General features: G+C 46.6%; 2 protein-coding genes across 11 annotated transcripts in view; one reads left to right on the forward strand and one right to left on the reverse strand.

The window, feature by feature from the left end:
* RASAL2 (RAS protein activator like 2) overlaps nt 1-11,832 on the forward strand; it is a 233,948-nt gene extending 222,116 nt beyond the window's left edge. For 7 of the 9 annotated variants that reach the window (XM_077928234.1, XM_077928231.1, XM_077928233.1 and 4 more), the window contains 5 exons: nt 3,653-3,787; nt 4,814-5,016; nt 5,578-5,665; nt 7,961-7,991; nt 10,386-11,832. In XM_077928234.1, coding sequence (XP_077784360.1) covers nt 3,653-3,787; nt 4,814-5,016; nt 5,578-5,665; nt 7,961-7,991; nt 10,386-10,528 — 600 coding nt within the window. In that variant the 3' untranslated portion in view covers nt 10,529-11,832. The remainder of the gene's footprint in view (nt 1-3,652; nt 3,788-4,813; nt 5,017-5,577; nt 5,666-7,960; nt 7,992-10,385) is intronic. The other 2 variants (XM_077928232.1, XM_028732351.2) reach the window with 1 other exon arrangement.
* Nucleotides 11,833-14,168: 2,336 nt separating this feature from the next.
* Nucleotides 14,169-25,292, reverse strand: part of LOC114598564 (uncharacterized) — a 31,784-nt gene continuing 20,660 nt past the window's right edge. Inside the window, exons 1-4 of one of the 2 annotated variants that reach the window (XM_077928242.1) lie at nt 20,449-20,712; nt 18,351-18,536; nt 17,050-17,135; nt 14,169-15,298 (exon numbers count right to left, since the gene is read on the reverse strand). In XM_077928242.1, the coding sequence (XP_077784368.1) occupies nt 15,224-15,298; nt 17,050-17,135; nt 18,351-18,522 (333 nt within the window). In that variant the 5' untranslated portion in view covers nt 18,523-18,536; nt 20,449-20,712 and the 3' untranslated portion in view covers nt 14,169-15,223. Of the gene's footprint in view, nt 15,299-17,049; nt 17,136-18,350; nt 18,537-20,448; nt 20,713-25,292 lie in introns of those variants that run through there. The other variant, XM_077928241.1, reaches the window with a different exon arrangement.

Genomic DNA, 25,292 nt, shown 5'->3' on the forward strand with positions numbered 1-25,292 from the left:
ATAAGAATTTCCTATTTGAAAATCCAGCAATTGCTTGCCCAATTCATGGATCTTAGAGGGATCGTCGTGAATGTGTGTTTTTGTGCACACACCAATGCAGTTCTTGCTGGGAAAAGCCCTGCCTTGCCATAACACCCTCCAGAGGTGCATTTGTCTCCTTGGGGGTAAGTTACTGGAAATAGCTGGAAAATAAACAAGCACTTACTTGAAGGCAGAAGAGGGAGGAGGAAAATATGCTTGTTGTTGGGTTTTTCAGGAGCAGTGTCTTACTGTCAGCGATGCTTCTATCGTGCCTATGATGTCATGCTGTCATAGGATGGCTTACATATGTAAAGCACATAAGCCCAGAGCATTTAAAAGAAAAACTCCCTAGTCTTACTCCTTCTACTGCTCCCCAGGCACATGTATGTTTCAGGATTTGCTTTTCACTTCCTGGGCTCTGTAGACACCATGTGTTTTGAGTACATGACTCCCCCCACCCCCAGCAAAAGAAATCCTGAAAACTGTAGTTTGCGAAGGGTGCTGGGAATTGTAGCTCTGTGAGGGGTAAACTACAGTTCCCAGGATTCTTGGGGAGAGAGACATGTGCTTTAAATGTATGGTGTGTACACAGTCTAAGTGAGTGATGCTTGCTTAGAAAATGGTGTTGAGAGGTGTTCTGAGACCCCTTTCCCTTTTGTGACATCACTTTCACTACAGCCAGCAGCATTAGCCTGACCTTGCAAATGCCTGCTCAGATTCCCACTTCTTGTTTCTCCCTTTTCTGCTTCAAGTCTTGTAGATTTTAATCCATTTGTAGTTTGTTCAGTGCCAGCAGAAGTAATGAGTATCTCTAGGTGGAAGGGGAGATTGTTTTAATGCCAGCAGATATTGGAGTTTATGCCATGGAATTCTCCCCCAAATGTGGCCAGTCTCTTTGTGGGCAAGTTTGATTGTCCGATTCCCCTTTTCTTATTAATGGTTGCTTGTTCCCAACAAGAGAGGGGAGCCCTTTGTTGGACTTGAAGAGTCCCCTGTGTGTTCTGTATTCCTCTTGAGTGAGTAGGTGGGGAACAAATGCAAACAAGCAGAGGCAGCAAAATGCCTTCATTAGAACCAAGCAAGAGTCCGAGCAGAGTAGTGAGCCTTTGAGTTTCGCAAAACGCTTTCGGGCTGGACGTTAAGCAAAAAAAGGGGGGCAGGGAGAAAATAACGTTGCTGGCAAAGGTGGAAGCCCTGTCTGCAGTATGCAAAAGCCTGGAGATGAGGTTCAGGAAGCTCTTTGCAGATTAACTTAATTGTTTTGATGTAACCAATGCAAGCAGATCACAGGTCAGCACTGAATCATGAAAGCATAGTAGAACAAAGACGCAATGGCTGCTGTTTCTTTTAATATACAAAAGCCAGCAATTATTCAAATCTACCTCTTGCACAAATTGGAACTCATAGGTCCCTTGAAAGGCAGAGAGCAGAAGTAGAGAGAAGCATTATAACCCTTATAGTAGCAAAGAAAGCGATTAATTTTATGTGAAGAATGGGGTTTTTAGTAATCTTTCTCCCCACCCACCCACCCGTTTCATCATTTAACGTGAGGACTGGCTTGCTTGCAGCCTATGCACTTTGAATCAGTTTATATAAAACATACATATGAAAAATAGATGTTTTATAATGCTATAGTTATTCTTATTAGGATGAGTTCTCATGATGAAGTAAGTGAATTGGGGAAATTCATGGAATTAGGTTTCTGCTGATGGAGTGGATCTGTTTCATCTAATAATAATAATAATAATTTTTTATTTATACCCCGCCCTCCCCAGCCAAGGCCGGGCTCAGAGCGGCTTACAAGCAATAATAAAAACAAGAAGAATGATTACAACTTAAAAACAAAAATAAAATACAACATAAAAATAATGGAACATTAAAATATTAAAATGTAGCCTCATTGCAGGAGGAGAAGGAAAAGAAAAAAGAAAGAGAGGGAGGGAGGGAATCAAATTGGCTCCAAGCCAAAGGCCAGGCGGAACAACTCTGTCTTACATCTGTTTGTTGCTTATTCTTTGTCCCTTTGCAATGTTGTATTCTGAAACTTGAAAGTTAACGTGGAGACAGGCATGCTATTTTAAGAATAATCTCAGCAGTTTCTTTCACATAACACAGTTTTCATTAACAAATGAAACAATAGCAGAAAATCAAATACTATTTAATACTTGATCAGCCCTTCATTGTAGTGTAGCTCCTCCCTCTGCCTTCATAAAAGTGTCTTAAAGTAGATTACCTGGCCATGTTAAATCAGCACATGTACATTTATTTTAAACGTTCAGGTTTCAGATTATTTTTTGAAAGGTGTAAACAATTTTCAAAACCATGCAAAACTGCTGCAGAGATTGCAGAATGCATGGAGGGAGGTTGGCGTCACACGCGCTGGCCAACGCCAGCTTTTCCTTTCTGCAAGCAGCCACATTGGGGGGAAATACTGAACTGGTTTTCCAGAGCTCATCCTAAGAAAGGGGGAAAGTAGAGTCAAACCAAAGGTGGGAAGTGTGCCAGCTATTCTAAAAACGTCACAGCTGTTGTCTTAATCATAAATGGGATGGCTGCGGTTGCATAAGCCTAACTAATGCAGTCTAATCTGTTCCCTTCTGCACTCTCATCTTCCTTGGAAAGATGGCCAATGATCTTCCATGATAAAAAAAATTCCTGGCGGCTTTTCTAAGCAAGGCATATAAACTGCAGCAGTCATTCTTTTTCCTGGACAGCAAGGGGGCTCATGTTGCACAGTCTCTCTTCCTTGTACAATGCTCCCTGCAGGACAGCGGAGCACAGTCTCAAACGGTAGCGCCTGCTTGGTGTATAGGGTTGCAGTTAAAGCAGTCAGCTGTGGCGTTAAGAAAGAGCTTTTTGCCATCTGCATCTTGCCTTTCACAGAAAAATGACCATCTTTTCTTGATTGCTTTGTATTTTGCTCCTGTTCCATACTTTCCTGAAGCAGAGTGTGATATGTCTTGTCAGCAGCTGACAGACCCCAGAGCATCCTCTGAGCAGGGTGCTTCACTGTGATTGAATATGTGGATCCTATTTATACCACAGTCTCTCTTCCGGCAATCAGGCAGTCCAAAACTCTTCTAATAAGCTAGAATTGCTATAAATTGTGATTTGCCTGGTTTGAAGGAGAGGCCAGGAGACTGTCACTGCAAACCAGGTTTAAGTGAAGTAAAGTCCAATGAAAACTAGAGACCTTGAGCAAGAAGCCCCAAGCTTGGCCAGGTCCAGCCTGAACAGATGTTGAAACGTAGGGTTGAACTCCTCCACGTTGTGATATACTAAAATGGAAGCAGCACTACAAAACCCACCCCACAGTGTTGGATTTCAGATTATAGCAAAAACATTATTAACTGATAATGTTGCATGCATCTGTCTATGGAATTAATAAAAATACTTTCCTTTACTCCCTTCACATGGGAGGGTAAACAGCATGGGCTCTGTTAATGTGATTCCTTCATGCACATTACTGGAGTGGGGCACAAGCACACTCTGGAAAACAGGCTCTCTCATGCCACTGCCAAAGTGTGTCTTGGCTCCAGGTGTCATTGAGTGTAACCTGTGTCTAGGATAGCTCTCCTTCTGGCAAACAGTGAGATAGGGAGCCTCTCACACTCCCATGCTGTGCTTGCAGATTCATTCACCTGTAGACTCTGCCACAATGTCGCCTGTGGAAAGGACAGCTGCCTGGGTCCTCAACAATGGGCAGTATGAAGAAGAGGAGGAAGATGCTGATCAAAACCAAGATGAAGCAAAGCACGCAGAAAAGGTAGTGGCTGCATGCCAGCTCTGGGTCCCAAACGGGTCTGCAAGAAGAGGGAAACACCTGAAATTCCCAAGTGCTGATGACACCCAGCTCTGTATTTCAGTTATTAAACAACTGGATGCTGTTGTTGTTATATAATATCACTGTCTAGAAACTGAATTTAGGCAGATGTGCCAATAGTGGCTGAATCCAATAGAGGCTGAATCCAGCCAATAGAGGCTGAATCCAGACAGGTGAACAGGATCTCTTCAAGTCTTGGGCAGAGCAAGGGCATTGCCCAGGGGACTTAAGGACTCCTTCCTCTGTTTTTCAGTTACTGGTGTTTTTTTTACAGTGTGCACTAAAACCATCGCCTTAATTTCCCATCTATACATACACAAATTGGTGACATGAACATGTTCTCTCAGACCTTCAAATACCTAGCAATGCCACTATTTACAGAACGATAATTTTGGAACCTCTGGGCTTGACTACTATATTATGCTCTGCATAGGGCTGCCCTTGAAGTCAACTTGGAAGTTTCAGCTAGTGCAGTATATTGCTATACATCTCCTTATGATATGAGGCATGGCAAATGCATCCAGCTGGTTTTGTTGCACCTGCACTGGCTGTCAAGATGTTTCCAGTGCAGTCCAGTTCAGGGCACTGTGGTTTGCCTGTATGCAAACAGCCTGGGTCCTATTTATCTCAAAGAGCATCTCCCGCATCATCTTCTCAGGCCCTGCTTCAAGTACCAACACCCATGCAGAGTGAGAAATGTCACAGGAGCTCTGAGAAGAAATTCCCCCTGGTGTCCACCATTTGCCCTCTGTCAGCCCTGCAAAATACAACTCTTCCGTTTGGCCTTTGACTCAACTCTATAGCTGGTCTCTTCTGGCGTTTATTTGAGGGTTGCTGTGGGTTTTGTTTTTGGTCCTTTTTGCAGATTTCTTGCTGTTTTTACTTTACTTTAACACCACCTTGAATACTGGAAAGGGAGCTAATAAATGCTTTAACTGAACAATGCCCATCCTTGCCCCCAACCTGCAGTATGAACAGGAGATAACCAAACTCAAAGATCGCCTGAAGGTGTCGAGCCAGCGGCTGGAGGAGTACGAACAGCGGCTCCTGGTTCAGGAGCAGCAAATGCAAAAGTTGCTGATGGAATATAAGGCCAGGTTGGAAGACAGTGAGGAGAGGTTGCGAAGGCAGCAGGAGGAGAAGGATAGTCAGATGAAGAGCATCATTAGCAGGTAAGGTGAAAGGGTCTTGCCATGGGTGGGAGAGGCTGGAAAGTTGGAAGGAAGGAGCAAAAAGACTGCTCTGAATTGCAATCTGAGCTTTCCATCTTCACATGTGGGCAGCTCCCTTGTGAAATGTAACAGTGGCTTGCAGAAGAGGAAATTACCTTTATTTAGCACATAGGAACCAGAGACATAAGGGAGATGAATCATAAGGATCGTGCAAAGAACCTGCAGCAGATTGGGGGGGGGGGTGAGCCAGGAAGTCAATTCTCCATCATCTACTGTGTTCTTTAGCTAGAGCCCACTGCATAAAGCAGACAGGGGGACCTGAGTTCAAATGCCAGCTCATCTTCTCACATGTCTGTCTGTGTGTGAGGGTGTTGCCTTTGAGTTCAGACCTTCCTCTTTCCTTCAAATAGCTCCTCAAAAGACTTGAAGCTTGTTGGCTGAGGAACACAATGTGTTGGGTTTTTTGTCTTTTAAGTCAGTTGCTGGGTTGAGAGTTGTTTTTCTGTAATTCCCCAAAGGCACAGCCAGATCCCTTTCTTATATCATTTGCCTCTACCGTAGGTTGATGGCTGTTGAGGAGGAATTGAAGAAGGACCATGCCGAGATGCAGGCGGTTATTGACACTAAGCAGAAAATAATTGACGCACAGGTAAGTCTCGAAGTATCCTTGCTTATAGGCATTGCTCCCACTATTCCACTTCCTGCGACCAATGACTGAAGCACTGAAGCAACTTCTGGAAAATGCCTATGGCAGCATCTCAGTGGGGCAGGCAAGGACTATTCCCTTGTACAGAACAGGCTCCCTGGATGATGTAGGGTCAAAGCATGTACCCTCCTGACACTCAAAGCATCATTAGGTCACAGCCGAGGGCCGAGCGACTGCTCTTGAGTGCTCTTGGAGACGCAGACAAAGCTTTGGCTTGTGACCTTGGGTGACTGCAGCTTGGAATGGTACCTGTTGTGAAACGCCCTCCTTTGGCACCTGCCTTGGTTGGCGTTGGGAGAAATGGAGCTGCATGTGGGCACATGTATTTTCGCCTGTCTTGCTTTTCCTGGAGTGAGTTTGGGAGTTTTTCCTGGGCTTCTGTTGGCTCTCTGCTCAGCAAAGAGAAAAGAGGATTAAGCCACACAGGAAGAGAAATCACTTTGATCTCTTCTTGTGTGCTGTGCTTGTGTGGAATCCCCCTTGTCCTCGGAGCACAAAGTTATTTCCCCATATAGTATTTATCATTGCTGGATAATCTTTGTCCTTGTGTCTTTCATCATCAGCCATAGACCTCTGCTTTACCCAGCATGAAAAGGCCGTAGTGCGCAGAAGCATTCAAGGTAGATGTTGGTGGCCTGGAGAAGGGTGTGGTTTAGAGAGTCCAAAGGCCACATTTGGCCCCCCAGGCCTAAGGTTCCCCACCCCTTCTGTCACGGAGCCAGCTGGGACAGCTCTGGAGTTGGAGGAGGGGGAGGAGAGAGAGGGGCCGGTAGAAGAGGCAGCCTTGGAAGGAGGTGGAGAGCAAGGGGAGGCGGAGGCACAGCTTCCTGATGTTAGAGAGCACCAGCACCACTCCACCAGCTCCGGCACAGAGGGAGAGGGGGCACCAGTTCTATCCACCCAGGACAGGAGAGGGTTAAAGCGTAGAGAACAGCACCGATGTCTGGGATTGCCTGGGATCTGTTGCAGACGAATCGGATGCTTGAAGGGGTGCTCTGTACTTTGTAAATAGTTTACAAATAAAAGACTGTTAATACGGCAAAATAGTTTACAAATAAAAGTTTACAAATACAAACTCTGGTCAAGCCGAGACTGCGAAGGGCTAACCAACCCCCTTTGCACCTGCCCTCGAGTATGCAGCTTGCCTATTGGCTACTTTTCCCAGCTGCTCCATGATGATTTCTCAGTTCAGATCTAAGCAGAAATGCCTTGCTATAACTTACGCTTTTGAACAAGTTACAGTGGTACCTCTAGATACGAACGGGATCCATTCCAGAGCCCCGTTCACATCTAGAAGTAAACGTAAGTAGCGACGGCACGTCAGCGCATGAACGTGATGTCATTTTGAGCGTCTGCACATGCGCAAGTGGCGAAACCCGGAAGTAATGCACTCCGTTACTTCCAGGTTGCCGAGAAGCGCAACTCGAACACGCTCAACTCGAAGCATATTCAACCCGAGGTATGGCTGTATTGCCTGATCTCCTGTCATGAGTGTAAATCTTCTCCAGGGAACTTTTCCAGAAACAAGGATTTGTGTTTTTTGTTTTTGCTCTTGGGCCACAATCTGTACAGGCAGAAGGGCTAGTAGTTTCCAAGTACTTGTTTGCAAGACTGAGTTAATTACACGGCAGCTCGACCAGAGCCGCTTGTCTAACTTGAGGACTCAAACAGAGTGTTTTGGGCTGAATGAGGTCTGTTTCTATGTGGAGGGCACCACTCCCAAATGATTTGTGACAGAAACATGCTATTGGTTAAAGCTCTGGACACAACTCCCCAGTACTTAATCATTTCATGGGTTATTCTCCAGAAGATGGCTGAGGGGTATAGGAAAGCATCAGAGCTGCCTCAGTTTCCCGCAGCAACCAAGAACCTGGCTGGAGCCACCATGACTATATGAGAGGCCATTGCAAGAGGGGTGGGAAACAAAAGCCCTGAACTAGGTCGCTGCTGGTTTGCTGAAGTGCATGTGGCCATTGGTTTACCCTCCCTCCCATGTGCTCTGAAGCAAGGAGCCCTCATCCTCGTAGCATCAGCTTTTAGGATGATTTGCCCCAAATTTCACCCCCCTGGCACTTCTTGTTTCTTTAGTCATTCTCTTTTTGCTGGATGGGGAAGGGGGACCCTGGATGTCACTTCTACCCCCCACCCCCGCGCACCTCCATGAACTCGCAGAGCTTCACTGTGCACTGAGCTTCCATTTGTGATTGCAAGTGACATCACTGCTGTGTTAAATTACAGGTCTTAAATGGGGATGAGATAATTCAAGCAGGCAAGTACACCCAATCAGTTCTCTAGCTGAGCACCACCCTGCCCTGGCCTGGCGCACTCACCTCCCCCTACACATTCCAGCTCCTGCCACTCCCTGCGCCTCATCCAGAGACAGTTTGGAATAAGCTTGGATTGCCCCATGCTTGCTTTTTGACGGCGGGGGTGTCGTCAGCGCCCCCTCTCCTTGAACTCCCAAGCTCACGCCTTTGTTTTTGAATTTGAATAGCCACAGAAGGGATAAATGCACTCTTGTTCATATGCCAGCGGAAGCAGGGTCACCCTTAAATAAGAGACCTTCCTGGATTATTTCAGCAGCAGTGAGAGCTTTTCATCTGCAATTTTGCAGTCATTCTTTCTGAGTCAACAATGGAAGTATGGTGTATGTAGGGAGCTCCTCTTAATATAATTTAAAACTGATTCAGAAAAATTAACTAGATTAATTATAAGGATGGTCATGAGGCAACTGGAAGTTGTTTCCCCCAGATTGATTCCCATAGGCCCTTTGTGCACATGTTTAGGGCTTTTTGAGCCGGACACCAAAATGTGGCTTAACATAATCAGACCCCCCCCCTCCCCGAATCCAGTTGGTGGAACCCGGATTCTGAAATTCTAGCATCTCTAGTGCTGGGCATTCTCATTTGGTGTCAGAGACTTTGGCTTGGCACCTTTCAAAGTACTGTTTTGTGATAGATATTTTGGAGTTATTCCTTTTAACGAAAACGAACTGATGGATTTTGGCAGGGAGAAGGACCTCAGTCAGGAAGAGAGCTGATGTTAGGCAGGCTTCCTCTATGTATGGACAGATTGCTCCCTCTAAAAGATTTACCTCTGTGCAGTAGTGCCTTTAAAAGTGGGACACTGTCTTCGCAAATGCATCGCTTATGTGTGCTGCACGTACTCCTTATGGATTGCAGTACTTTCCCATGACCGAGAGCTGTTTTGGACATGATGGGGAAGTAAATGAGTGAAAGGCTCCCAGCAGCCCAAACTACCCAGCCCACAAAGGGTTCTGAATTTAGCAAGAAATATGGAAGCTCTTGCATGAATGTTGGTAACCGTGAGTTGCTTCTCCTGAAGGCCAGATGCATACCTCCAGCGCAGGCTACTTTTCTCAGAATTTCAGGCCTCAGATTACACAGAGCAGCCCCATCTGGAAGGAAGTGCTGGAAAACCCACCCCTTTGGCTAAGGTAGTGCTTTTGGAAGTGACCTTGCCACTCCTGCTGTGCCCCCTCTCTCCATTGCCATAGGGCTTGTGCCCCACCCCACCAGCAGAGTTTGTGCAGCAACTGCAGCACTCAGTGTGTCTCCTGCCTTTTGTCTCCAGAGGGAAGTGACGTGTTCATTCCTTCATGTTTGTGCCCTCTGTACATTGTTCTGCCTTCCCTCATTTGTGTGGAGCCCTACAGAGCCCTTGCATGTTGCATCAGTTCCTGTTTCAACAGGAATGCCCAAGCACATCTCGTGGTTTTTCCACTCAAAGGCCGGCCAGCCTGACACGATTGCCAGTTTTTGTTGGAAGTTAAGGTTAAACCAAAGCAAGTCCTTGTGCCTCTTTGATTTGGTTCTGCCCTGCCACATAGTACCGGAGATTTACATGTCCGCCAATCATGTCCCCGGCCTTCTCTTGTCTCTTTAACGCAAAAGCCCCTAGTTTCTGAATCAAAACCAGAGAGGGCTTTTTGATTCTGCAGAGTCCTGGAGTAACTGAGCTGGAATGGGTCTAAGAAGCCAGGCGCCCTGTTTGGTTTTTGTGCCTTATCAGTGCCATCTTCCCCATCACCCTACCATCACTGCCACCCTTCGCACAAACCTCCCTCCTTCTCCCTCTTCCCCCTTGCCCCTTCCTGTCATGCATACTTCCTTCCCTCCAGCTTCGGGCTGCTTTCTGCCCCCCTCCCCGCTCCTGTGTTGCTGCTGCACCCTCACACTGCTGGCATCTATCTGCATTTATAATTTTCAGTGTCCCTGGGGTGTATTGCAAGCCCTCTCTCAGTGGGAGGGTGTCTCTGGAGGGTCCCAATCCATACTCCACCTCCACTCTAGAATCCTCTTCCTCATATCCTCCTGCTGCCTTTTTCTGTTTTCCTCTGTTCAAAAACTAACCCATTAAATCTCCAGGAATCTCCCTGCTGACTTCTGCCTCTGTGATCTTACATGATCCACCGCTCAATCGGCTTTTAAACGTGGCTAATTGGCAGCTTCCACAGGACAGATGCTGGGCAGCAGAAAGAGGCAGGCTCGTTCTGTTCTGCTGCAGGGCCAGGCTGGATCAGCCTATGGCGAAAAAGCAACAGCCCTCCTTTAGAGAACTGCTGCTCACCTTGAGACCCAGATGTTGCAGGTTGTGAAGTCATTAAGGCAGTTCTGATCTGAATCAGTGTGTTTTGTTGCAGGAAAAAAGAATCCTGTCTCTGGACTCAGCCAACACGCGGCTCATGAGTGCCCTAACGCAAGTGAAGGAACACTACAGCATGCAGGCTCGGAACGGCATCTCCCCCACCAACCCCACCAGGCTTTCCATCACGGAGAACGGTGAATTCAAAAACAGCAGCTGCTAACTGCAACTTCTCCCACCTGCCAGTTGCCAGCTCCTCATTTCTCCCACCCACTCCAAGCCTGTCCACACCACAGCCTCAACGTTCCCCAAGACTGCCTGCCCGCCTGCCCAGGAGGCAGCAGAAATGCTGCACGACTAGAGCTTGGGGAAGAAGGTCACACCAAAACAGGCTCTCTCCTCTCTTTCCTCCTGACTCTTCTCTTCTGCCTTCTCTTTGGGGATGAAGAAGAGAGATTTCTCTGTACCAAGGTCAGAATGTCTTTGGGAAGGGGCCTTTGGCGAGGCGAGATGGCGGGAGCCCCGGCAGCACGGAGCTCCTAAGGGCAGGCATCACCAACTGCGCTGCCTGTGGCTCCCTTTGATGGGGGGGAGGCGGGATCTGCATTGGCTGCACAGTTCCCTTTGACGGGGGGAAGGGGGGATTGCCATCCCACCTCCCTCCCTCCCCCCGTCAAAGGAAGCTGTGCAGCCAATCCCACCTCTTCTGTGAGGCAGGCAGCAGTGGTGAGCTACCTGCTTGGGGAGCGGCATACATCCGGAGGCATGGCTGGTGCGTGTCCTGGGGGCATGGGGGCACAGCAAGCGGCGCACATTATAGGGTGTGGCCAGTGAGACCAAACATCTTGGGGGTGCACAGCAAGCGATGAGCAGGCAGGGGCAGCCGTGATGTCACACACACACCCGGGATGGCACCCAGGGCAGGCCGCCCGCCCCCACCTTCGTCCGCCAGTGGCAGGCAGGCAGGCTTGGGGACAATTGAGGCAGCTTGTGCTAATCTTGGTCAAGCCCCTTCCCCAAACCCTTCTGATCTTGGTACAGAGAAAATCTCTATCCTTCCAATAACTAAGATCCCCAAAGAGCTGGGAGGAAAGAGAGGAGACAGCATGTTGTGGTGTGACCTTCTTCCACAAGTCCTTTCACAATCTTTCTGCTGCCTCCTTGGCCTTAACAAGAAGGTCATCTTACAGGACTGTTTCCTCCCCTTTCCTTTGTTTCGTTTTGTTTCGTTTGCAATGTTAGCTTTGAATAATTTATTTTGATATGGTTTCCCCCTTAACACACAATACCTTGTTTCCCCGTTCCCCTCTCTAAGCCTGTATTTTTATGCCAGTAATGCTGGACCACTTCTGCATTTCATTGTCTGGGTTTGTTCTAAAGAAGATTTATTTTTGTTCTGTGAATATTTTTGAACAGTTTCTTGTATATGTACAGATATAGATACATTTGAGGTCTTTTATTGATATTCCTACAAAGAATTACAAAATAAACTTTAACTTTAAACACTTTGGACTCAGCCTGTGTCTGCACTGATGAAAGATGGAGCCATGTGAGTTGGGGTGAATGGAAATGTCCTAAGAAATCTCAGAAGGAAACTTTAGCTGTTCATCCAGTCTAGAAATTGAACTGTTGAGTTGTCGAACAAACCATTGATGAAGCCTTGCACTTTTATGACCTCAGGATTACAGGGCCCGTGAGAGAAAGTGGCAGGTTTTGTGCATCATTCAAAGCAGCAGATCTGGGTTTTCAATGGAGTTGGTGCACAGCTCAAATTCTGTTAGACCCTGCCATGAGGGGGTTTGCCTTAGGTGCCAAAATATCTTGGCTGAGCCCTGCTCAAGGCAAAGTTTATGGCAAAGCAGTTCCATGTTTTCCTGGAGGAAGTTCAGTTCACCTTCCCACGTGGTTTCAGTCTCAAGTCACCTTGGCAACCTATGTTGAAAGATGGACAGGTCCTGGACCCTCTCAGCATCCTTCAGCTATTCATGGTGTCCTGCAATGCACTGCTAGTATGGGGCTGGATTTATTTAGGTGATTCTCGTCTTTCTTGGGGGCCAGCGCTCAGAAGGCACTGCTTGCCAAGAGACTGTTGTTTTGTCCTGCAGCCAGCAGCTTCTGAGGTGCCAAAATGATCCACTTTGTCTCCCATACTGTTTTAATATGTACATTAAACCACACTGGGTGTGGTTACTTGGAAATGTGGGCTTAGTCACATAACATGTATGCTGTAATTTTCATTAGGCCCCAGGGAGCCTATGGATGATACGAACCCATGTGTAAGGCTGGTAGTGGAAAGAATGTGGGTGACCATATTTTGTTATGGCTGCAAGAGTGTTTGGCATAAAACCAATATAATCAATAGCTGCCAGTGAAAGCAGAGTACAAGACCTCAAGTCTAAGGAGTTGTTAAAACTCAGCATAGGAAAAGCAGGGGAAGCCCTGGGCAAGAAAGAAGATCAGCTGGTTCTGTCAAAATGCTAGCGTCAGGAAAGGTACCGTATTCAATGAAGAGGAGCTACTATAGAGAGAGCCCTATTTCCAGTCTCCATCTGCCTTCCTTCAGTAGACAGGGGACACTGAACGCAGGGCCTCTGAGGATGATCTGAATGACTGGGCATGTTCACAACATCCAGCACAAGACAAAACATAGAATCAGAATTACAGAGTTGGAAGGGACCCCCGAGGGCCATCTAGTCCAACCCCCTGCAGTGCAGGAATCTTTTGCCCAACGTGGGGCTCAAACCCACAAGCCTGAGAATGTCACAATTAAAAATACAGCATGAAAAGGCCTGGGCATGCTGAAAGGTCATAGTGTTGGTCGGGGGGGGGGGGTGTCAGCTGGTGCGGGACGAGGTATGCAGCCTGTTTTGAGCAGGGTTGCACACTCTCCCTTTAAGCAACAGGTGGGGGAGGAATTTTATCAGGAGCTTTACTCAGAGTAGGACCCCCACCCCTTTCTTTCCCTTCACTATCCTGATTGTGATTGGGCCCACCCATGCCTGTTTGGAAAAAGAAAGGAAAGAGATGGAGAACGGGCACTGATGCAGCTATACCATGCCTAGTTTTGTCCTTTATTTTTCATCCTAGTTTTTGGTCTGCTTTGAGCAGGGGTAGGCAACCTAAGGCCCGTGGGCCGGATGCGGCCCAATCGCCTTCTCAGTCCAGCCCATGGACGGTCCGGGAATCAGCGTGTTTTTACATGAGTAGAATGTGTCCTTTTATTTAATATGCATCTCTGGGTTATATGTGGGGCATAGGAATTGGTTCATTCCCCCCCCCAAAAAAAAAAAAATTGTCCAGCCAACCACATGGTCTGAGGGACGGTAGACCGTCCCACGGCTGAAAAAGGTTGCTGAACCCTGGCTTTGAGGTTGCCTGAAATTGCACAGCTCCAGGATCTAAAAAGATGTGGTGACACCTTGTGGCAATCTAGGTGAAATGCACTTTGATTTCCTCATCTTTTTTCATTAAAAAAATTATTAAATTTTTTAAAAATGAAAAAAGGGGTATATTGTATAGAGCTTTACAAGCCCTGACTAGCAAGCCCGTGGCCAGGGATGGTGGGAGTTGTAGCCTGATAAGACCTGGAGAGCCACAGATTTGCCATCCATTCTATACTTTGTGCCCATACAGCAACATTCACACAATCTGCTCTTGTGTTGTGTGTTACATCGCAATTTCTACACTTGTAAGTACTTTCTTTCCAAGAAGGGATATTGAAAAGTTTGAATTGGCCACAACATAAAAGCTGAACACGCTCAAATTGTGATATGAATTGGTCCGTGGATCCCATTTCTAATAAAAACTGATTTGTCTTAAAAGTCTTATCATTTTATTTGTCTTACCATTTTATCACATTTTAAGTTATTTTACAGATTTAACAATAGAGAACTGTTGGTATACTTTCTGAAATACAGTTTTGATGACGACAAGCCCATGTTTGGAACTTCTTGGACATAAGTGAGATTGGGTTAGAGTATGGCTTTGCAACCTTTCTTACGGGTTACCGTATTTTTCGCTCTATAAGACGCACATTTTCCCCTCCAAAAATTAAGGGGAAATGTGTGTGCATCCTATGGAGCGAATGCAGGCTCCTTGGCTTCAGCGATAGCAACACAAAGCCTCTGAAGTGCAGAGGGAGCGCTCCCTCCACGCTCCAGAGGCTTCGCGTTGCTTTCGCTGAAGCCTGGAGAGCGAGAGGGGTCAGTGCGCACCAACCCCTCTTGCTCTCCAGGCTTCAGGGATAGTCGCCTGAAGCCTTTGGAGCACAGCAGGAACTCACGCTGCACTCCGAGGGCTTCGGGTTCCTTTTGCTGAAGCCGGGAGAGCAAAACTTCAGCAGAGAGGGAGAGCTGCGCAGCGCCCCTTCAGCGAAGCGAGAGGAGAAATGGAAGGGGCTTCGTTTCTCCTGCCACTTAGCTGAAGGGGCGCTGAGCAGAGAGGGAGAGATTTTTTTTCTCTTGTTCTCCCCCTCTAAAACAAGGTGTGTCCTATGGTCGGGTGCATCCTATAGAGCGAAAAATACGGTAATTATTTGGCATGGCATGTGCTTGTTGCTCATTTCTTCCCCTCCCCCTATTTTGAATTAAATTTGCAATGACTTTCTATCAATCCAAAATATACAAAGTCGCTTACAAAATCATTTTGTTGCATATAAGGAAAATAAAACAGAATATAAAAGTTAAAGATCTTGAGAGGATACGGTAATAATAACAAGTTTCAACAGTACAATAAATTAGGATAGTCAGGTTAAAGCAGATAAGTAATTCTGATTGCTAACGCCCTCTTGATCTCTGTCCCAGTGATCTGGAAATGCATCAGTCCATGGTTCAAAATGACAATGCAGTTTCTCTCCTCTGGGTCCAGGTGGCATCTGAGCAAAGGCCTTTCCTAGGTCTACTTGTTCTCTTTATAGGTGACCCATGTCAAGTGGAAGGTGCCTTTCAGAAAACCTGCCAACATCTGTTGCACCTGGCACATTAAAAAAGAAGGTGAAGTATTCCAAGAATGGAGTTTAACCTAAAGTGAACTTTTCTGTGAGAGCTTCACGTAGTTGTTTTTGCTTTTCCAGTATACAAAGCTATCACAGAGGAAATGTCCTCGCTAATTAGTCCATCCTTTTATGTGTAATAGAAGATTCCCTCCCGCCTCAAATTCCAGTAAACATAGTTTTGAGAGACAAGGTATGCCAACAATTGCCAGTCTGTGCAGAAATTCATAAGGAAATGAAGATTTGGGCCACCACAATTTATAGTCCACCTCTCCATCAGGGTGTCCTCTATCAGCCATCCCAGCATCCTGTCTGGCCCCTACGACGGCGCAACGGCATTTTTCCCCCTGGCGCCGTTGGGCCTGCCCTCGCCTAAATATAGTGCACCCCCCTCACAGAAGACCAATTCCACGAATTCCTACAAACTACCCCAGATTATCTTGTGGGGGACTTGTGTGAGGGAAAACTTAATAATTTGGAGTCTCAGGCAGGATTTGATCAAATAAACAGTAAATATTTTATTAAACAAAGGAAGTTTATGGCACAAGTGGGTAAAACATAGGGTACTTCGGATTATAATGCTATTTCACTTCAGTTCTGTCTCGGTTGTTGCTTGCCGCTTAATACTTTGGTTCTTAAGCAAGGTGGTATTTTCTGTCAGTTACACACCCCTTGGACAACCCTGCTCCTGAGGTCCTCCAAGTAACAGACCCAAGGGGTCTCCACACCCCTCTTAACTGGATTGGGAGTCTTCTTATTGTACTTTAGTGTTTTGCTGGAAGCCGCCCAGAGTGGGCGGGGTATAAATAATAAATTATTATTATTATTATTATTATTATTATTATTATTATTATTATTATTATTATCTTTTTGGAGCAGAATCTCTCCCCTCCTGACTGGAAGGAGACCTAAGTAGACTGTATCCCCACAGCTTCTCCTTCTCCTGGCTCAGCCTCCCAGTTAATTCCTGGCCTGTTACTCTGACAGGACACCACACACTGTCCTTCACACTAAGCTCAGAGACTCCTTTCTCCAGCTTGTGATATATTTTCTACCCAGAACCAACTGTCTCTCCTCTCCCATCCTGACTCCCAACCTAAAGAACTGTCTCTCCAAATCCTCTCCTTTTCAAACCTCCCTTCTGGAACCTTGGCCAATCAGAAGCTGCCGTTCGTTAACCGTTTGCCGGCAGGGGAAAAGAAAAAGAAAACACTTGTTGACCCAACCTGCCCAGCAAAAACAAACTTTTCCGCCACAGCCCCAAACTTCATTTTGGCACAATAGAGTGTTTTGTGTATTTTCCTGGGCTGGGCTCAGACCAGCTTTTATAGAAATGATTAAGGGTCTAGGTTGTCTACCCTAAAACTGGACTGGATGTGATGCTTGAGCATTTTAAAGAGGACACTGTTCAGGGAGTGTGGGGCTTTCCTTTGAGGTGATCCAAAAACTTAGTTTTTACTTTACTCACTTACATGTATATTAAATAGATGAGCCATCTTACTGCTATGGCATGGGGACGCCATGGTCTTAATGCCATCCATGGGGCACAGACATGACATTCTTGGGTGTTTTTCAGAATATAAATTGGGCTGGCAGAAACCTCCTTATGGGCTATATAGCACCCAGTTCTTCATTATTACATACCTGGCCGATTATTGGCATGGGAGAAGGATGCTTTCATAAACCAAAAATTTGTGATCAATTACTACCAGCGGTTTCTCTCGCGCCTCACCTCCTTCAGAAGTGGCTGATTCAGAGCAGAAATGGTTACTGGGCCCGATGAAACCAAGTCCACTTTCACAATAAGGTACATGGCATCTGTATGGAGAGCATCAGCAAGAAAATGGAGATTAGTTGCCAAATGGGATGCCTTTCACCAGCTTTCATAAAGCTAGGTGTATGTTGTTCATACACCCCTGAGATTCTTTAATATGGGGTTATTTGAATAAAGAAAGCTGTCCCAAATACTGTATTTTTCCGTGTATAAGACGATGCTTTTTGCTTTAAAAAAGTGAGGCAAAAATTGGGCGTAGTCTTATACACGAATAGTGAATGCGGGGGGGGGGGGACATGCGATTAATGGCAGCAGCAAACTGGAGATTGGCAGCGGCAATTGGGCGGGTGATTGGTGGCTGCGGCAAGGCCTGCTAGCAATTGGCTGCGGCAATTGGGCAGGCGATTGGCGGCTGCGGCAAGTGGGTGGGTGGGCTGTTGGTGGCGGCGAGTGGGCAGATACCTTATTTTTCGCTCTATAAGACACACTTTTTCCCTCCTAAAAAGTAAGGGGAAATGTGTGTGCGTCTTATGGAGCGAATGCAGGCTGCGGGGCTATCCCAGAAGCCAGAACAGCTAGAGGGAGCGCTGCACAGTGCTCCTTCTTGCTGTTCTAGCTTCAGGCTTAGCCGCGGGAAGCCTCCACAGGGCACGGGGAGCCTTCATCCCAGTGCCCTGCAAAGGCTTCGCGGGGCTATCCCTGGCCTTTGCAGGAGGTGGGGGAAGGGACAAAGCCGTGCGCTCTGTCCCTTCCCCCACCTCCCACAAAAGCCCCCAAGAGCCATGCTCCCTTTAAAGAGCTGTGTGGAGTGCGTGTGTGGCTCTTGGGGGATTTTCCCCAAGGAGGGAGAAGGGCAGCCTGTCAGTGATGGGGTGCCCTTCTCCCTCCTCAGGGAAAAGCCTGCAAGCGCCGCACACACGCTCTACGCAGCTCGTGAAAGGGAGAGCTGAGCAGAGCCTGGGATGCATACAGGCTCTGCTCAGCGCTCCCTTTAAAGACTTTTTTCTTGCATTCCCCCTCTAAAAACTAGGTGCATCTTATGGTCAGGTGCGTCTTACAGAGCAGAAAATATGGTGATTGGCAACTGCGGTGAGGTGCGCGATCGGCAGTGGTGTGGCAAGCGATCGGCAGTGGCGGGCAGGCAGGTGAGAAATTGGCAGAAGTGACCTCCCCCCACCCAAAAAAAGCAAAACAACTTAATTTCTTAATTTGGGGTTTAAAAAAATAGGAGTCATCTTATACATGGAAAAATATGGTACCTGGCTGGGAGTTGGTGGTCCCAGAATCCCCCTCAGGCTGTGCAGAATTCCCAGAACTGCCTCCAAAAAAGCCACCAATGACAGAGCTCATCCCACTCGCTGCGTCTCCAATGCTATCGGCAAAGCTGGCTCTGCTTTTGGATCCCGCCTCACTGCCAGGGATGCTTCTCATTCCTCTTCCAGCACCTGGCCCAGAAAGACATGGAGCAAATGGAACCAAGGTAACTTGCCGCATGGTTTTATGTGTTGACAAAAAGAAACATACTTTGTGCATGCATGCACACACACACACACACACACACACACACACGGTACTATCAGAGTGTTTTTGGAAGCTTCCCAAAAGTATTTGGCTGCCCATTGTTAGGGCTCATCCAGACTTCTGAAAGTCCTGCCGCTTTCCATGGGGAAACCCAGTCTTGACCACTGAACTGGAGGACATGTCTGTTGGGTTTTCTGGAGATTAACATTTGCTCCGATTCAGTTATATAGAGTGGGTTTTCCTGGGGAAAGAGGAGGGACGAACGAAAAAGCACCCAGACCACATGCCTAGAGAGCTTTGACGCATGTGTTCTAGGCCCAGGACAAGCACAGGATGAGACCCTCGGAGCTAAGCCAATTACAGTATCCTGAGAAGCTCTTGTCATCCTTGCTACTTTGGATGGTGCCAGGGACAGTGATTTGTTCAGCTTCTTAATTGCCTTTCACAGCACAACAGTTCAAAACATACACAACATCTAAAACATATCAACCATCAATAATTGAACATAACAGTATAAAAAACAGCACCATTCTCAAAAGGGAACTCAAAAGTGTCGCCAGCGTGTGAGTCAACTAAAGACAGCAACTGGCTCATCATATTCCATCCAACATCTGGGGAAGAGGAAGGGTTTACTTGTCACCAAAAAGAGATGGATGTCAGGACATTAACTACTGCCACCCTCCGAAATGCTCATGGGGAATTTTACAAAGCGAGGAGTGAGACAGGGAAATCTCTATGGACACATATTCTTGAGGTCTCTGAGCACACGCCACCAGGGATCCACTTGTCAGACGCTGCTGTTTTCTAACTGTGGGGGGAGGATATTATTTCCACCCACTCCTGTTTTCCTGGAATTAATGAAGTAGAAATTGCTATCTACTTTCCAGTACAACAGCTTGAACACTGTGCAGTGTGTTCTCTTATCCCTGAACAGAATTTTTACTTTGAAAAAAGTTGTGTTCTTTGTGATTATAGAAAGCATCAACTGAAGAACTGAAACTACTGAATGAATGAGCTGGCTGCAAATGAACACATTGCATTCAATCACTTAAGAGTTGTGCAAAATTACAACAGAAAAGAATTGTAGCTAATTTTAGTTAGAATTTAGGTTAAATCTAATGAAGTGGTCATGATTTTAAAACAGTTTAAATTCTTCTACTGTGATGCTATCCACTCTGAGACCAAATTTGCCAAAGACAAAGGGTTTGAGCCTGTGGCCCCCTGAAAATTCAAACATCCCACCCCCACAAATTCAATTTCTGGGGGAAATATTAGTGCTTGGTGCTGATAATATTCTGATATTGCAAGTAGACATCTCTTTTGTATTACCTGTGCAAACTTCAGGTATCAGAGAAATGTAACAAATGCATTTTCAGCCCCTTTTAGAATACCGAAGGAGTAATGAGAGAACCTGCAAAACCTTGAGCCTGGACTTTTCTAAGCAAACATCTGAATCTATTGGCCAAAGTACGGACATTTAAAGGGGGGGAGGGGGAGGCAGGGATGTCTCCTACCCTGAGCCTAATCAATCATGTATCCCACTTAAGATGCAACTTCAGACTCGGTCCCATTCCAGTCCCAGAACTTGTTCCCACAAAACAATTGTACCTGCCAGAAACAGCAAGATGACCAGCAGCTCCCAAAACCTCGTCCTGTCCATCTCCCAGTTCGGTCAGAGGGAAAGACAGGAGACAGGAAGGCTGGGTAGATGCGTTAAATATAACCTGTGTGATTTGACTACTGGAGCCATGCCAACAGACAACTGCACGGGGCTCGCTCTGGCAAGTGCCACCAGCCCATTCCTTGCATCTCCTCCTATTGAGCCCCACAACACACCTGAGCTGTCCTGTTCCTCAAGCAAGGCTGGTGGTTGGCAATGCTTTAAACAAGCATTTCAAGGAGGGCATTGTGGCTTGAACAAGCCATGCAGTGGGGCATCGCTGAATGCTTTAAATGGTGATTGCTGCTTCCTTGAAGGATGGCGAACAGCTTTGGGTAGTGGGTGGGCTGTTCCAAGACGACTCTCCCAAAGTCTGACTCACAGGTTTGGAGTCTGATAACTTGTTCCCTTCTGCCCACTCAGAAATGTATATGGGCAGTTAGTTCTTGTCAGAGACTGCCCGCAGGTCCCAGCTCACAGAAGACCAACGCTAGCCAGCAGAACTGTACAAAGTCTTTATTGAAGTTTAGTTCCCATTTTCAAACCCTAGCGTGCGTCTCTACGTCTAGACCCTAGACCAGCGAAGCCTCGTCTGAGTCTCCGCCCCCTGTACACCAGTTTAAGACTCTAGCCTTACTCCACCTTCTACGTTTCTCCTTCCTCCTCTGGGTCCTACTACCCCCCTGGGTGCCTTCCTTCCTGGACGCCTCGGAAGCGGACCCTTCGGACTCCTCCCCCTCTCTTCGCCGGGCTTTGGGACCCGGCTCCCTCTCCGGGCTGCTCATTGCTCCCCCCTCTTGTACATTTGAACTTGGCGCGCGCGCGCTGCCCCTGACCTTCCTTTTGACCGTTTCCTCGCTCTCTGATGCAGGCGTGGCTAACCCTGACTCATGTCCTTCCGCTGACGGAAAGCTGCCTGCTGCCGATGCCTGGGGCTCCTCCCCCCTACTGCTCTCCGGTGGGGAAGCTGGTCCCGATTTCCAGCTGCTGCTCTCTGAGTCCCCTCTGGCCCCTCCTTCCTGAGGTGTTCCCTCTGGCAACCCCCTAGCTCTGACCACGGGAGCCCCTTTCTGTGAATCCTCTGATTCGCTGGAGAGACTTAGAGACCTCGGACGGCTATCATCGCTGACCTCTCCCTCGGATTCCTCTCCCTCGGTCTCCAATCCCTCCCTTTCCTGTCCCTCTGCTCCTGAACCCCTGACAGTTCTCTTCTGGGCACTCAGTTCCGTCTCTCTGTGAGCAGCATCCAAAGAGGAAAGCAATGACAACTGCACAACATCCCTTCCCATCCTTTTGCTTTTGTCCACTAGACTGCAAGGGCAGAGACTGTCTTGTTTTTAATTCTCCGTATTGTTGTTGTTATTTAGTCGTGTCCGACTCTCGTGACCCCCTGGACCAGGGCACGCCAGGCACTCCTGTCTTCCACTGCCTCCCACAGTTTAGTCAAATTCATGCTGGTCCTCTGTCGTCCCCTTCTCCTTGTGCCCTCCATCTTTCCCAGCATCAGGGTCTTTTCCAGAGAATCTTCTCTTCTCATGAGGTGGCCAAAGTATTGGAGCCTCAGCTTCAGGACCTGTCCTTCCAGTGAGCACTCAGGGCTGATTTCCTTCAGAATGGATCGGTTTGATCTTCTTGCAGTCCATGGGACTCTCAAGAGTCTCCTCCAGCACCATAATTCAAAAGAATCAATTCTTCGGCGATCAGCCTTCTTTATCGCCCAGCTCTCACTTCCGTACATCACTAATTCTCCATATAGTGCCTAGCAAATTTTAGGTGCTGTATGAAGTCTGATATGTATTATTTAGGGCCACCACTTGGAGCCAGCGTCTAGCAAGTAATCATAGTCACTAGAAACCATCCTTTTATCTCACTACAAGATTGTATTGGGGAAGGGTCATAGCATCCGCTTTGCTTGCAGGAGGTCTCTAGTCGAATCCCCTGGATCTCAAGGTGCAGCTTGGAAGGCCCCCTGCCTGAACCCCTGGACAACCACTGCCAGTCAGTGCAAACCGTACTGAGGTAAATGGACTGCTTGCTTGACTCAATACAAGGCAGTTCCCTAGGTTCCTATACGGCTGGTATTTGGCTCCTATTTATTCTCTCCAACAGTCTATACTCTTCAGTCATGAATATTTATAACTCTGCTAATCTAACACAGCCTTGTTATTTACTTTTCCTCTTATTGAGAAATTGTCAGCCCTTGTTAATGGGAAGTTCTGGACACTTATTTGTAGGATAAGTGACAGAGTGTTCTATCCTTCCTTATGTAGAGAGAGAACCATGCATTTTGCATGTTTATTTTGCATTATCTTAGCCTTAGAAAGACTTCAGTTTAGTTGCAAACCAATATCTTGTGTTGGATATATTTTATCTATTTCCTTCTGCACCACTGAAGCCACCTGAACCTCGTGACAGCAAAGGATCCAGAAGTAACCCAAAGCTATGTACCTGCTCCTTCAGAGGCAATTTCCCACCCATCTGGTCTAGTAGTCTGTTCTGCGCTTAGCTTCAGTTTGTTGGCTCTCATCCAGTCCTTTACCAAGGCAAAACACTGGTCCAGCACTTCCACTGCCTCCCCTGCAGATGTGAAGGAGAAGTAGACCTGAGTGTCATCAGGATATTGCTGACAGCGTACTCCAAACCTCTGGATGACCCCATTTAGTGGTTTCATGTAGGTGTTCATCAGCATGGAGGCTAAAATCAAACCCTGTGGCATTGAATGCCCCATGAGGCTGAAGAGCACTCTCCAAGCATCACCCTCTGGGAGCAACCATCCAAGTAGGACTGGGTCCACCTGCATCTCGGACAGCCACTCCATTAGGACAGAATGGCTTAATGTATCAGAAGCTTCTGAGAGGTCATAGCTGGTTAGGGTTGCTTTTAAAAATGTTAATTTCAAAATAGGAGACTTGTTTTAATTGTTTAAATCAGTGTTTCCCAACCTTGTGCCTCCAGATGTTTTTGGCCTACAACTCCCATCATCCCTGACTAGCAAGACCAGTGGCAAGGGATGATGGGAATTGTAGGCCAAAAACAGCTGGAGGCACAAGGTTGGGAAACACTGGTTTAAATTGTCTGTTTTCCTGACCAACCAGCCTACCATGGGCTTAGTTACGAAGAAGTATTGAAACCAAGCACAGCTCATGCCCTTACCAGATGCTCCTTTTTTGCTGTGTCTTCTGATATATCCAGCCAGTATTATAAGTTTGTCCTGGAAACCCCATCTTTTAAGCGGTTTTCTACACTAGTGGATGCGGGTGGCGCTGTGGTGGCTTGCCAATCGGAAGGTCGGTGGTTCGAATCCCCGTGAAGGGGTGAGCTCCTGTTGTTCGGTCCCAGCTCCTGCCCACCTAGCAGTTCGAAAGCACACCAGTGCAAGTAGATAAATAGGTACCACTGCAGTGGAAAGGTAAATGGCATTTGCATGCGCTGCTCTGGTTCACCAGAAGTGGCTTAGTCATGCTGGCCACGTGACCCGGAAGCTGTCTGCGGACAAAGGCCGGCTCCCTCGGCCTATAGAGCCAGATGAGCATCGCAACCCCAGAGTCGTCCATGGCTGGACCTAATGGTCAGGGGTACCTTTACCTTTTACACTAGTGGAAGCTAAAATATACCACAGTGTTGCTTTTTTCTCTCCTTTTTTTTTTTTAAAGAAACCAGATAGAGGATGTCCACCCATCCTCACCTGCGGATGAAAAAGACTTCCTGCATTTGTTATGGAAAACTGACTCCTGTTCTAAACCCTTGCTCTCTCGTGGGTGGAAATGTTTGTGGAACATGTTGTCGTTTTTTTCAAATAGGGAAAATAACCAGAGGATGCCATGGGCCAAGCAAAAGCCAAACACTGCCTCTTCAGCTCCAGTTTGCATCTGCAAACATAGCTCTGCAGACAGCAGAAAGGGAACACCTCTAGAATGTCCATGGCTTGTGAGGCCCATTGGCCCAAGGGAGAACATCTGCAGCTTTGAACAAGAAAGGTATTCAAAGCAAGTTGTTTGCTTCCGTTGGCACGGCCCCAGATCTGGACTTGGGTACACAGCTCCAAGGCAGGAGAGGCAACACTAAGCAAAGAAGCTCCATCTGCTCTGTTTAAAAACAAATTAGATAAATGGGCCAGCCTGGAGGCTTACTCTTAGTGGCAAACTTCGTTGATTTGCTAGAAAACTGATTGGGGACAATATTGCTCCGATCTTGCTCTAGTGTGCAATATGGAACACTGAAATTAATTTTGATGCAGATAGGGCAGTGGAGCCCAACAGCCTGAGAGCAGCAGGTTGTTTCTGCCAGGGTGAAAGACCTGGAAGTAGCATCTTATGCTATTGAAGTACAGTACTTAGCTCAATCTTTTTTCTTTTTTAAAATTTTATTTTCAATGCAAAATCATAACATCATAACAAAAATTACAAACATTAAATCCAAAATAATACTATACAAACAAGAAAGAAAATCAGAGCACACACACACACAAAAAGAAAAGAAAAGAAAAAACAAAACAAAACAAAAAGCATACATCTACAAATAAAACCATATCATCATTCTAATATAGTCATTACATATACATACACATATTGACTTACTTCCTTTGTTCTAAGACCTCAAAATTTTTACTCTTACTGTATTGTTGTGTCTAATGTAGATTACTTCCATCTTTGTACTTTTTTACACCATTTTTCTTTTTCTTTAATCCTGCAAAGCATCATTCAATACATACCAATATGCTTACTCCAGAACAATGTTTTTTCATATACTCTTTAGCACATCCCTATTCTTTTAATAATTTCTGTTCCGATTGTCCCCTTATGAATGCTGTGAGTCTTGCCAGATTTATATATTCACAAAATTTAATTTGCCACTCTTTCATTGATGGTATTTTTCTCCCTTTCCAATTTTTTGCTATAAGTATCCTGGCAGCTGTTGTTGCATAAAGGAATACTTTCCTTTGATTGTCGGGAATATTGTTTGTAATTATGCCTAAAAGGAATGCCTCCGTTTTTTACTAAAAGATATTTTAAATATCTTT

The sequence above is a fragment of the Podarcis muralis genome, chromosome 5, assembly GCF_964188315.1.
Source record: "Podarcis muralis chromosome 5, rPodMur119.hap1.1, whole genome shotgun sequence".
Classification (NCBI taxonomy): Eukaryota; Metazoa; Chordata; class Lepidosauria; order Squamata; family Lacertidae; genus Podarcis; species Podarcis muralis.